At 41.0% G+C, this 13,999-nt stretch overlaps 1 protein-coding gene across 7 annotated transcripts in view; it reads left to right on the top strand.

The window, feature by feature from the left end:
• The first annotated feature begins 1,360 nt into the window (after positions 1-1,360).
• The window catches only part of TRPS1 (transcriptional repressor GATA binding 1), a 273,674-nt gene continuing 261,035 nt past the window's right edge, over positions 1,361-13,999 (top strand). For 3 of the 7 annotated variants that reach the window (XM_062188083.1, XM_062188084.1, XM_062188086.1), the window contains exon 1: positions 1,780-2,333. Coding sequence is in view for 3 of the 7 variants with exons in the window: in XM_062188082.1 (XP_062044066.1) it covers positions 3,891-3,966 (76 nt within the window). In the remaining 4 variants the exon portion in view is untranslated. Of the gene's footprint in view, positions 1,459-1,779; positions 2,334-2,776; positions 3,032-3,859; positions 3,967-13,999 lie in introns of those variants that run through there. The other 4 variants (XM_062188087.1, XM_062188085.1, XM_062188082.1 and 1 more) reach the window with 4 other exon arrangements.

A 13,999-nucleotide genomic window follows, 5' to 3' on the forward strand; every position in this document is an offset into this window, starting at 1 on the left:
GTATGAATACTTTTTACAGTGGAAATTGGTGGTGGACAATATTAAATGACTCAAGTGTGGAAATATGCAGGTGGTCATTAGTAGCTGACTATGAGATTTACTGAAGATTTTGATATTAATTTTCCCAGCATGCAGGGCTATATATAAATCTAGCTCTTTCCCTAAATTAATTTAAATTGATGATAACGTATAAGTAGCTCCATGCATATGAGATCATTGTCTTCTCCCTCTTTTAGGAAATATATTGTTTGCCCGGTTGTGAAACTGTAGTTTGACTATTTCACCTAACTAGCTCCTTTATTTCAAAAGAGTTATTGCTTGCCTATTCACAAAGAGTGTATGGGATACGCCACCAAAATACTTCTCGAATAAATGCGCTACAAAAAGAAATCCCCTATCTGTGTGACTAGGCACAGGAGACAGACCTGCAGACCTTACAGAAAAAAGGAGTAAGGTTTTAAATGCACACACATTACTTTTAATTTTTAATATGACTGTTTTTTTCACTTCTGATATTACTAGGTTCAAAAACATACTCATCTTTTCTCTAAAAAAGATGCAAGAATCATTTAGGGAAAAATATTTTGGAGGAGATTACTTCATCTTCAGCTCACAGATTGTACCTCTCTAAAATTCTAATTTTAATCATGTGGTAGTTCGGAGAAGGAAGGGTGATTCTCCTTTTTAGCACAAAATTAGTTTAAACTGACTTTCACCAGAGGAAAAAAACACGCCACTTAAAGTCACCCAACTGAAGAAAATGAAGTCCAAACGCCCAAGAAATGTTTACTTAGTTTTTAACACCTACTATACTTTGAATCCTGTCATGGTAATGTTTTATGCATTGTTGATCTTTAAAAGTTAAAGAAAAAAATAAAAAAGGACCCGCTCAATTCAGTGAACTTTATGTTGAGGCAATTTCTGTTAACAATGGGAGTAGTTGGAGATGTGAAGTAGGAAAAAGAATGTCACGCTGAATTCAGACTTAGCTCTGCCACCAAACTCCCAAAGAGCACCGTGCACCGGTCCTGCAGCATTAGAGGAAAGCTATGCGCCCATTTTTTTTTTTTTTTTCCTCAATTTTATTGGTACCCTCGCTCCTCAAGAACCCATTCCTGCTGGGGCTTCTCCTCAGCTCAGGAAAACCATAGCAACCTGAGGGCGCGCTCCTGCGACGCGGGGCAGAGTTCAAGGTGCCGGCCCAGGCTCGGGAAGCCGGACCACCGGCGGCCGCGGCTAGGTGTCCCCTCGGCCGGAGGTCGCCGCGGACGACCCGGGCGCACGCACACGGACGCGGCGTCGCCTCCGCGGGAGGCAGAGGGAAAGTAACGAGCGAAAGGTGAAAGCACTTTGAGAGTTTCTTCTCATGGTTTCCCCCTCAGCATCTCCGAGGACTCCGGGCACCGCCGCCTCGGCCGCCACGCACCGCCCCCCACCTGCCCCCCGCGCTCCCCTGAGGTAGGTCGGTCCGCGTCTCCACCGTCTGCGCGCCCAAGCCCGGCGATTCCTGTCCTCCTTTCCGCAGCCCGCACGTTCCCACACGGGGGTGGGGGAGGGAGGAGGGGGGAGAGGCGGGGCGGGAAGGTAGCCGGGTCCCGGCCCCGCGCCGCTCTCATTCGCCGCGCTCCGACTCGGCCGAAGTTCTCGCGCAGCCGGCGCGCCGCGGCCGGGGCCGGTCCCGGCGGGCGGCGGCGGCGGCGGCGGCGGCGGCGGCGGCGGCGGCGGCGGCGGCGGGGCGCGGAGCCGGGCGGGGCGGCGGCGGCGGCGGCGGCGCGGGGACGCGCGCTGTCTCTTTAAGGGAGCTCGGTCTGGGGTGGCGCTTTCCTCCGCGAAGGCTCCTTTGATATTAATAGTGTTGGTGTCTTGAAACTGACGTAATGCGCGGAGACTGAGGTCCTGACAAGCGATAACATTTCTGATAAAGACCCGATCTCACTGCAATCTGAAGCGTCCTCTTTTTTGGTGCTGCTCGTTTCCTCAGACCTCGCGTCCTCTCGCTCGCTCGCTCGCCTTCCTATTTTCTTTTCTTTCTTTCTTTCTTTTTTTTTTTTTTAACAAAAAACAACACCCCCCCCCCTCCCTCTCCCACCCGGCACCGGGCACATCCTTGCTCTATTTCCTTTCTCTTTCTCTCTCTCTCTCTCTTTTTTTAATAAAGGGAGGGGGAGGGCAGGGAAAGGGGGGGGGAGGCAGGAAAGACCTTTTTCTCTCCCCCCCACCCCCCAAAATAATCCAAGATCAACTCTGCGAACAACAGAAGACGGTTCATGGCTCTGGCCGCCGCGCCACCATCTTTCGGGCTGCCGAGGGTGTTCTTGACGATTAATCAACAGGTAAGGAGGGGAGGCCCGGGCGGGCCGCGGGGGGCGCGGGGGGCGCGGGGGCCGCGGGAGCCCCTGGGCCGGGCCCGGGGCGCCGCGCCGCCCGTGCTGCGCCCGCGCGCGTGTGTGCGCAAAATGTGGGCGCTCGCGAGCGGAGCGGGGAGCCCTGGGAATTAAAAGTGACTTTCTTTGAGGGAAAAAAAAAAAAAAAAAAAAAGCCGAGGGAGAGTGTGTGCAGAAAGCCCAGCGCAGGCTTCTCGGGTTTCACATGCATTTTTCTTTCTTCCTTTTTGCGCGTGTGATTTCTTTCTTTCTTTCTTCTCCGCTGCGCCCCCCCCTTATCTTCTCCCCCCCCCACCCCCCCTACTTTTCCTCGCCTGCCTTCTGCGGGGTCTCGGGCATCTGAGCCTTGGAAACCAGCGACTTCAAACTGCGGTAGCCCCTGGAGTCAGCAGGGTCAAGTTCAGCCGCCGGGGAGGAGGAAAAACAAATCCCCATTTGCCAAAAAAAGAAGTTTCGGGCCGGTGCCCCCTCCCCCTCGCAGCCCCACTCCCCCTTCGCTGTCTCTTTCTGGCTGATTTTGATTCTCTTCCTACCGGGCGGGCGCAGCGGAGGAGCTGGAGGTGGCTGGACCCCAGGGGCCGCCGCCGCCGGTTTTCTGGGGGGCTCCTGGCGAGCGGGGAGCACACTGGGCTCCAGCATGCAGAGTAGTAAGTTGCGCGAGCGTGGGAGGGTCGCGAGGGTCTCCGACAGGGGCCTTCGCGTGGCCCCCCAAGCGGGAAAACAGCACAGCACTCACTGGCTTTGGCTTTGAAGAGTTTGCAGAGCCAGGCTTCAAACTTTTTTTTTTTTTTCTTTTGCCTTCCAGGCCCAGCTGGGCTGGAGGAGAGGGAGGGTGTCGCATCCCCTGGTGCACCGGCCCCCTGAGCGACGCAGGGCAGCTCGGCCGAGCGCTCTGTGCCCCGTCCGTGCCATGTGGCAGGGCCCTGCAGCCTGGTCGCTTCCGTAGGGGCTGAGGAAGGGGCACACTTCCTCTGCCGGGCGCTGGATGCGCCATGTGTCGCTCGGGTCAGGGGACACTGGCCGGTGATTAAGTGCCTGACAGCAGTGGGACCTCCAGGCGGACGGGCGCTTCGCCTGCTGTCCGGTTCCCGTGCGGGCTCTGCGACGACGCATCTTTGAAAGGCCAAGGCAGGCACCGCTGCCCCCCTCGGAATAACTCCAGGATGCTAGGACCCCAGGAATAATTGGAGGGTGAGGCGGAGGTGCGAGTTGTTTGAAGTGCCAGGCTGTTTCCCTGGCTGGGAAAGTCTTTTTGTTAGTACCTGTCTGAGGTGGTGGTATTTCCCCCCTTTTTCCCCCCCAGGGAAGTCACTAACTGCTTTATGGCCCTGGGACTCTAAAGCAATTTAAGTTAGAGGGGCGAGGACTGGTTGGGTTTCAGAGGGAATCTTGGACTTATTAAATTTTAGGACCTGCTTGACTTCCCCCTATCTTTTTAGGCCTCAGAATTGATAACTTTGAAAGGTTTTTTTTTTTTTTTTCCTTGAGTAAGAGCCATGGATCTTAATGATGAATCACAGTTGTGATATAGAGTATTCCTCCTTATCCTATTTTGGAAAATCACGGCTAGAGTTGAAGCAAGGTAAGTGAAGTGAGCAGCTTAGCGGAGTTAAGTCGGAGGCAAGTTAGGCCGACTCATTGAACTTTTGTAGATTCACTGAACTTTTGTGAAGGCACCAGGTGAACAGGAAAAGGTCTGGGAGAGATAATAAGTACAAAGGGGAACTGCAGATAGGGCCTGGGACAAAAATTTACAAAGAAATGATCATTCTAGGCCTTGGTTGTTGGCTAAAATTTGCTTGCTCAAAGCAAACATAGGAAACTTCCAACAACTCTTCAAAGTCCTTCAGCTCCCAAGATAAAAAGCCTATGGATCTTGCTGGCATCATGTTACTTTCCTGCTGGTTTTAGGAAAAGTTGATCATTTAGAAAAGGCTGCCGGAGTTAAAAATGCATGCGAGGGACAGCAAAGGAAAGTAATGCGGGCAGCCAGTCCTTGACGTGGACAAAATGAGAATGAAAGTTTCTGAATTCACTGCTGTGAAGCCTTTACACGCTGTTCCTTTGCTCGGAAGGTTTTCTCAGTTACTCCACCGGTTTATGTAAAAGAGCAAAACATTTAAGGTTGTGCGGGCTTTTTTTTTTTTTTTTTTTTTCCCCTTTCCCTGAGTATGCCAGGGTTGTGAATAAATACAGGGTTAGTATGGGAAGATGAAGTGCTTCCTGTCTGTGGGTTGTGATGCTGACAGGACAGTCTGGAAATGATACCAACATTTCGAGAATTTTTTTTTCTTTTACCTTTAAGCGAAAGTTTATTAATGACATGCTTCATCTTAACAAGTCAAGCAGAGTTATTAGCATTTTGTCTCTCCTTAGATGCCTCAGCTTCCTTTTTTAAAGCTGTACCCTTGGATAAAAACACCTCTAGATCCAGTTAAACATACAGGGCCGCTCACGTGCCAGAGTTTGCCGAATATTTCTGGATATTAATATTGTGAAAACAAAAGTCCCGAGGAGGAACTTGAACGACAGTGCCAGGCTATGACTTGATTTCTCTAAACCTAAGGCTCGCTGAAACTTCACTGGCAGTCTGTTGGTATTTACCACCGGCGAGCTGATGTTTACGACTTCCTGATATGTCTGTTATATGTTAGAGTACATGTGTGTAGAATACTTTTACACACGTAATAACTAAGTCTGGCGCTCTCCAAATAAATGGTGGAACACAGGGAGTTCCTTGCAGAAAGTTTGTCTTGCCCCTGAATTATAGATGCTGTCAGACTCTGCTGCTGTTTAGGTTTTGTCCTTTGTCCCTTCAAGGTAATATTCAAGGAAAGGGGGAAAAGTGTCATGGTTACTATGAAGTCTGAGTGGAATTAAGAGCTCAGCATTTTGACGACTCACATTCTAAATGCCTTTTAGAAGATTTTCGACAGACTTGCTTTATATAAAACAGGTTAGGATCCCAAAGTGCAAATTGTGAGTTACTCAGGCCCCTGCGGTATATGTGGGCTTGTTTTTTTTTTTTTTTTTATTTTCAATCAGGTACCACCACTCCTGAGTTTATGCTGATTGCTACCTTGTAGGGCTCTCTTCTATGCATAAGGAAATCTTCATTCATAGGAAAACCTGTAAAACAGGGAAGTGGATGCGTGTGTTGGAAAGCTGCGTTTAAGAGCCTCGTATTCCAGGGATGTTTCTGTTACTGTTGTATGTGCGTGCATGTGCACACAGAGATCCAAACTGCAGTTTCCAGCTAATGATTTGTACTTTTTTTTATTAAGAAATAAAGCAAATGGGGTTGGTTCTAAATGAACTTTTAACCGTCTTTGTTGAAGTAAATAAACATTGCTCAAAGTTTCAAAAGATCTTGCAGCAAATGATTTTGAACTAGAACTTTACTTTGAATTGGAAATGGAGATAAATATTGATGATTGGCCTTTAAACACTTTTGATTATACATAGGTTAAATTAGTTTTTTACTTCAATGCCCCTTTTGATAGCAGACAATAATATAGCAACACTATGCTATTGTATGTAAAACAAAATAGACTTGAAGAAAGTTCTGGGCAGGTGTCTATTACTGATTTAGAAGGAAAATTATTATTTTTATAATAAGTGAGGTACTTAAAATGAGTGTCTCACATTGAAAGTGATGCACTTAAAATAAAATGAGTGGCTCACATTAAAACATATTCTTATTAAGATATTCTCTGTTGTGTAAAATGAAGCCATTCATTCAACAGACTGACAGCTTTCCACTTGGTGTTTGCCTTTGCTTAATTTAGTTTCCGCAGGACAGCTAGTGTGGTAGTCTGCATCTGTTTTTGGCAGGCATAGAAAACTATAAACCCAGACAGTTCTGTCCCAAATATTGCAGCTCAGAAGTTGTAATCAATTTGATAAAAAAAAAAAAAAAAGGCAAGTTTTAGGAGCTTGTTTTCTGTTGTTCCTCCTTGATCAAGTTTTCAGGTAACAGAGGTTTGTTTTTCTTCTTCTATTTCTGCTTACTACTAATACCATTGATAACTAGTTCTGAATCTTGTTTACTCACCTCATCTTCCTTATTTACTATTTATTGAAATTTGAGGAAATCAAATGACAGTATCCCCAAGCTACTAGTTTGTACATTGCTTGTCTATGTGATAACAACACTGATCTTTTGCTATCATACAAAAATAAGTGAATTCTTGCTTACTATTTTGATTTGTGGAATTTTGGGTCTCCCTTTAAGTATGAAATGAAGATTTTCTTCTAGCCTTTGCCAAGTAAAAATTTAATCTACTTTTTTAAGGGTACTTGTAATGGTCATGCATTTAAAAGATTAATGCACTTTGCAATTTTTATGCTTAAAAAATTGGGCCGTATTTTTTATAATTATCAAAATCATTTGTCTCCTAGAAACTTGACCCGCCGATTAAATATGCTAAGATATCAATGGTTGTTTTCTAGTGGCAAGCAATGCTGAATACAGAATAACCACTTAAAAAATTTTATCCTTGACTGTAATTGGGTCTAAAACCATTTGTTGATTTGTATAGACAATTCTGTGAATTGTGAGCTTTCTAAATAATGTTGTTAACGTTAACATTATGGCCACCTCTCGTTGTCATAGTGTTCAGTGATTCTCGTATCCCTGAGAACTGAACTGGTTGGTCTTTGATTTGGTCTGATGGGCAACATAGAACAGAACTTGATTTGGGTTAGAACATCATCGGGCATACGCAGACTCTTACTGAAGTTGCAGAGAGATCTGTGGGTGAAAATTATCGCAATTGTTAATCGCCGTAGCTACAGTAACTACTATAATAGCGAAGTCTGCTTCTTCTTAGCCCACTTTTTTTTTCCTCTTCATGAGCCCAAATTCAAGTAGCAAAGTAGCAAAAGAGAAAAAAAAGAAAAAAGGAAAAGAAAAGAAAAAAAGAGATGAAATTTTGTGTATATTTCAAATTTGAAGCGTCGTTAGAGATCATTTTCTGATTCAAAGCTATAATTGAAATACAAATAACATCGAAGCACCCCCAAAGAAGACATTAAGTATATGCTTGTCGTTCTTAAGTACATTTTGTGGAAAAAAAACTTTTAATTTTTAAAATGTTTCTAGCTCTTTAAAAACCTGCAGTAAATACTTTACAAGTGGCTAGACACCTTCCCTGGTGGTTTAGTTTATACAAGCAGGAAACTTTCTCTCCTACTCTTTCTCTCTCTCTTTCTTGTTTTCTTTAAACCAACTGACGTAATGCCAAACTTTGCTTTAAAAGAACAGACAGAAGTAATTGGTAGCTTTTAACTTTTAATAATGTTCTGGATTGGTTTTAGTGGCCAAAATGACATTTTTTTTAGGAAAAAAAAAAGTTCAAGTAAGAACGGGCTTGTGGCCTGAGGAAGAAGGGCTCTGTTGATGCAGTTATTTTTATTCTTGTTTTTCAATCTGTTATTAAAACTCTTTCCCGCTGAGCACTGCTGGATTTCTCCAATTGCTCTTTGTGATGGCTGGTGCATTTCAGGTTACCGTAACTTAAACAGTTTTTAGGTTTGAGGGAGAGTGGTATTTGTGTTGCCTTGCTTTTTATTTGGAGGGAAAAACATTTGTTTTTGCTCCAATCGAGATTAATTAATTAAGGTTATCAGTGGTGACAGGTCAATGAGTGTGTTTGCATAAAGAATGCTACACCTGTTAGAGCCTAAAATGTGGAAGTTTAATTGTGACATTAATCATTTTTATGTGCAGAGGAAGGAAAATAGGTGAAAAATACACTTTTAGATTGAAAGCATTAGTATTAAGGTTGGTGTCTTTCCACCGGCAGTCAACTTTTTTCCTTATAGTTTTAAAGAATTATTTTTAACCCTATTTATCACATAGTATTTTTAGTTTCCTTTTTTTGTCTTCAAAAAAACACAAAAAGTCATTTTCTCTCTTTCTGACCTTGCACAGGCAAAGCGAACTTTGTCCAGTTCAGAGACATCTTGGTGATGTTGATTGACACCAGGGCAGCTTCACAGGCTGGCAAGTAGGAAATTGTGTTCAGTGGGCAAAAAGACTTGTGCCAGTGTTCCCTTAACTTCCTTGGGGAAAGCCACTGTACTCAGAAATGGGGCCCTCCACCCTATTTGGGGGTCAGCACTGAGAATCTACATTTCCGATGTAAGTCATTGCTGAGGTTTAAATCTTACAGTGACTTATCCTGGATTCTGCTTTTAGCCCCAAATTTGTTCCCAAGAGGTTTTTTCCTTTTTTTTTTTTTTTGTTTTTTTTGTTTTGTTTTGTTTTTTTGTTTTTGTTTTTGGTCTCCTTCACCCAGAGCACATTTAAGAAATAATGCGTATTGAAAATTAGGTATCCCAGAGGAAGAATACAGTCTTTAAGGCATTTAAAATTATCATAAAAAGGCATTCTGCCTGTTCAGAACCCTTGAGGCATTCTCTGCGTGGAAATGTGACAGTTTTGATTCAGTATATTATGAGAGTCTTCGTTTTTCTGGCGCAATCACAGGCTGTACTTCAAATCAGAGGCATTCCTGCTTTGCTCCCCGCTCCAATATTTAGTGATTTGTCAGGAAAAAGTTAAGGAACTTAAGCTGTCCGTTGTTCTCACCAGCACGGTGGAAGTTTCTTGGAGTTAAGTCCTGATTTTTTTTTTTTAACGAAGTTTTCAGACATAGATTTCAAGTGATGGGTATGTCTGTCGTTCGCTTTTTTATGACATGAATGTTGGTTTGTTACTTGAACACTGAAGAAGTAGTAAGGTTTAGCCAGAAGGGGGAAGGCAGAGGTGATGTTTGGAGCTGCAGTCCCCTTTAATATCAGCAGCTTGTTTACTGTTCAGTGGCAGGGAGGGGTGGTGGGGGAGGCCTTGTGGAAGATGATACAAAAAAAAAAAAAATCCATCAATTGCGCATATGGTCCCCTCCCCTTAAGGTTTACTTAAACAATATGTTTCGGTTTTGCCTCAAACCATTCTGCACCACCTCTGCTGCAAGAATCCAGCACTATTTGGTTCCTGAAAGATTAAGGATGGCACTTTCTGTTATAGAATGAGCAACAGTGTTGTTTGAGCAAAGGTAACACATTTTGGTTTGTGTAATTTTTTGGTAGTTAGCAGTTGGATGCCTATAGTATGACTGAGAGGAGTTTTAGCAATATAAATGCCTGCAAATGCCTGGAAGTGTCCATGATAGCTATCCTAGGCTTGATGTATTGGTGATATACGTGCATGCTATTGTAGGTGTGTTTTATGTATGTAACATATGTAGTGAACCCATAATACTTAACCTACACCGTGATGGAATTTAATATGCTAAGCCATTAACTCTACGCTGTAAGCATGAATCTTTTGAGGAGTTACATGACCTGCTTTATGAAGTCTAGAAGTTTGAGAGGAGTATGGTGTTTAAACATATTGAATCCATCCTTATCATCATGCTTACATCCACACTGAATTGACTAAGGAAATTTTAGAAATGGAAAAAACTATACATCACAATGTCACCTTGCTGTGTACTTTAAGAAGTGCTTCTGAGATCATTTGTTACAAGTCCCATTTCTGTTGAGAGGAGCAGCAGTTAAAGGACAAGGCTGTTTCTGAATATGTCATTTAATGGGCTGGCGTTTATAGTTTATAATTCTGTCATCTCAAAACGTTATGTAGAAATAATATGGAACATGTAAAGACTCCGTACTATGACCCAATGCATTTTTCCCTTGGGTGATGGATTCTGTGCGTCACCCAGATGTGATGCTGTTTGCCAGGCTTGTCATACTGGTTTTGAGGGTTGCTGTACGTCCTATTTCATCGAGCAACACAATACAACAACTTTGGTATCTAGGTAATTGACACAGTCAAAATAGACTCTGGAAAGTGTTCCAAACACTTTTAAGAAACACAGAGGTTAACTTATATATTCGATCTATTTAACACTTGAATAAACAAATGATTCATTGTCTGCTTTTTAAACCTTCCCAGAGTAGTGTTAGAAGGAGATATACAAGTGTCTACAGCTTATTTTCCATTTCTCTTTTCTTTTCTTTGAAGGGAGTATAATTCTCTTGTTTGCATTAGTAATTTCTGTATCTGTTCATTACTTTGTAAGCATGCTAGTGAATAGTGAAGTATTATAAAGAATAACAAGCAATATATATGTCTTGAACTTAAAAATATTAATATTATTAAATTGAGTATTAAAATATCCAGGCGTGAACCCAATATAGGATGTTAGGTAGCACCACAACTGCTATTTAGACACTGTAAACAGCTGTAGAAAAAGAGAAGGGAAAAGTATTTCGACTGAGTGCTGTTCTTACTTGAAGGATCTGGACAGGATGTATGATACTTAGAAATCAATAGAGATTTATAATGTGTGCTTCTTGATTAGACTCTACAATATAGCTTTCCTTGAATTCTTGTGAATCACTATTTTAATACCTTTGTGTATTACTTAGGAGATCAGATATATCTAAATAGTATAAATAGGTATGACAGAAGTTAGTTTGTAGAATCCAATTTCTCTATTACATGATACACTTCATGTGCAGAGGGTTCAAGCCTGACTATCTAGTTGCAGGTTTCTTCTTCTTTCTTTTTTCTTTTTTTTTTGTCTCTGCACTGTGCACGAGTGTAGCATATGAACTTGTGACTTCATGTTTACTAAATGCATGTACATGCACAGGCTCTATTCTCACTCATATAGAGTGTGTTTGCATTACAGATATTACATAGAGCTGTAATATATTACATATTTTTTGAAATGACTTTAATCTTTGTAACATCCCCTTTCCTGACTTAATGCATCCCAACACCTATCCCAGGGTTAATTTAATTATAATTTTGATTCTGAGATGAGGACAGAATTGGCAAAGCAAATTAAAAACCAAATTCTACTTGTGCCTATTCTGTGATGTCATTATCCACACATCATCATCTTAAGCTCTGCAAGATGTAGAAATGAATATATCAGTCCATTTTTTTCTCAGTACTGTTAAGTAGCTCTGAACATAAAAATGTTCCTAAAAGACAGATCGGTATTTGTTTTATCTTCACTTTTTTGTTGTCATTAGATACTTTTGAAAGACAATCCAGCTCAGTTTACTTTAAAAATGCCATTTAACTGATGAATGTTATGGTCAGTATTATATATTAATTTTAATTTTCTCAACACACATCTAATTATTGAATGCTTAATAATTCCTTATCAATTGTTTATTGCTATTTCTTTGAAATGTTTAAGACCTTACTTCTCTTTTCTATATGACTACTGAAGTTTATAGTTAATAAATTTATTATAAGGTATACATGAATAATTATATTTAATATTATCTTTTTCATTGGAAGCCTACTGTTTTTAAGGATGATTGCAAAATTGGCTCCACAGTTCTGAAAACTGAGGAAAGTTTTAGAAAATAGTTGGGTTAAAGTGACTTGTGTCAGTAGTTGCATATTCAAGTAATGAGTTACATGAAATATTTTCTGTAACTTATAAGCAAATAATTAAGAGATGTTTCTTCCTTTGTATTTAGGACGAGTCTGCATTGCATTCTTTAGATGTAAGATGTGGTAAATGACTATAAGAAATTCCCTGTCATCTAAACCTCACTTACAACAAACTGTTTATTTTTCTCTCTATCCCATTACTGTTTATTCTATTGTTAAATGTCCTGTTCTTAAGAAAATTTATGCTGTTGAAAGAATGCCCTAATTATTTAAACCATATTTTACTTTTGTGTGTGTGTGTGTGCGCGTGTATTTTGATAAGCTGTAAAGAAGAAACAGAGGATTTCAGGCCAGTAGTAAAAACCATAATGTGCACATTTTATGTGTATATGTGGGCACATTATTTTGAATGTTCATTTGTCAAAAACTTAACTCTTTATTGTGACATGTATGAAGGGACTTCAGAAAGTTCATGGAAATGGGATAATCTTATTTGGAGACAAAAAATTTTCAATTCACGCATCCCAGGAGTCTTATCAAAGTCTACGGAAAATGCGTATTAGGAAGAAAGTATGCATACTTTTTTTTGTACTAAACTAAGGTTTTTTTGTACTAAAACATACTTATCATTAATTTCATTCAGTTTCCACAAACTTGTTGACGTATTCTCTATTTGTATACACTGACACACATACCGTGTGCTTTTTATTTCCAGAATAATGATTATCTCTTTGTTAACATCCCATCATGTGTCTCCATACTAGTCTCACTCCCAGAACAATTTAGTGTAACATTGGCAGTACTACAATTTTTAAAATGAGACTGATGATGATTACAAATGGAGAACTGTGTGTAAGCAGGTACTCCTTTTGTTTCTCTCCTTCCTGATTCCTTCTGAAGCGCGTGCGCATGCACGCTTGTGCAGACACACACACATACACACACGGAAGGGAGGCCAGAGTATCATACAGTCCATGATACTATGGGGAGCTATTGCTGCATATGGCTTTATTTGTTTAAATATTTTTGACGTAGAAAACTTTGACTTCTTCGCCTGTGGTACTTGGGAATTTTATATAAACTCCTATAGGGTTGCGCTCAGTGGTTCCTGCTTTGCGTGACCAAAGGCATTCTCTAACTTCTGGTGTGCTACTCGGCTGTTTTCCTTCAGGAGTGGACCATCCTGTGAGTTAATTTGGCATCTGGAACCCCAGCTAGAATTCTGCCTTTTTGAAAACCCTCTGGATCGTTTTCAGAAGAGTAAGCAGAGATCGGGCACTGTGTGAAGTCGTTGATTTTGAGGATGCTAAGGAAAATTATGCTGAGACCAAGCATGCTTCCTCTGGATTATTCTGGCATGCTTCATTATCTTTTTTTTTTTTTTTTCCAATTTTTTCTTTTTTTCCCCTCCTGCCCCTGTTTAAGATATAATATTTCAGTTTCTTGAAGAGTTAGGATTTATCTTTTCAGTGGAAAAGTGTTCCAGCTGTAAGATTCTTACCTACATTTCTTGGTAATACTAATGTTTTGGGCATGGCGATGTAAGATGAGGAAGAAGCTTCTATAGAGTAAAATCATAATTTGACTTTATTATTTAATGTGTAGCAGGCCTTTGCTGCTCCTTTTATGAGAAAAATGTGTTAAATAAAATTGAAATAAATTGTGAAATTTTGAAATAATTGTCAGCACCAACTATGACATATTTCTAGCAAAAATACTAAGATGATTTTAATTATTCAGTGCTTGTACTAAACTCTGGACTTCAGGTCTATGCATTTAATCATGGGTGGTGCTGGAAATGTGTGTTACCTTGATTTAGTGGAAAGGAGTACTTAAAAGATTCACCACATGGGTATATTTATATATATATATATATATATTACATATATATATATATATTATACATGCCAATTATTACATTATCGATCCTCTGAGGTCTTTAGTAGCTTATATTCACCAACATCACCACAGGCTGCTTTGACCTATTTATGTGTTGAACCAGTGTTGTTCGACAAATGATTGCATTTCTATCAAGGTTTAGGGAGTGCTGGGAGCTAGAACAGTAGCCAAGGAGAGTTCTCAGGTTTGGAATTTGAAACTATCATAGTAAGAAGACATAATCAGAGTGATCACCTTTTGTAAAAGTTAGTTCTATCCTTTGCGTCTAGGAAAATATAGCACTGAATGT

The sequence above is a fragment of the Lepus europaeus genome, chromosome 4 (genome assembly GCF_033115175.1).
Source record: "Lepus europaeus isolate LE1 chromosome 4, mLepTim1.pri, whole genome shotgun sequence".
Taxonomy (NCBI): domain Eukaryota; kingdom Metazoa; phylum Chordata; class Mammalia; order Lagomorpha; family Leporidae; genus Lepus; species Lepus europaeus.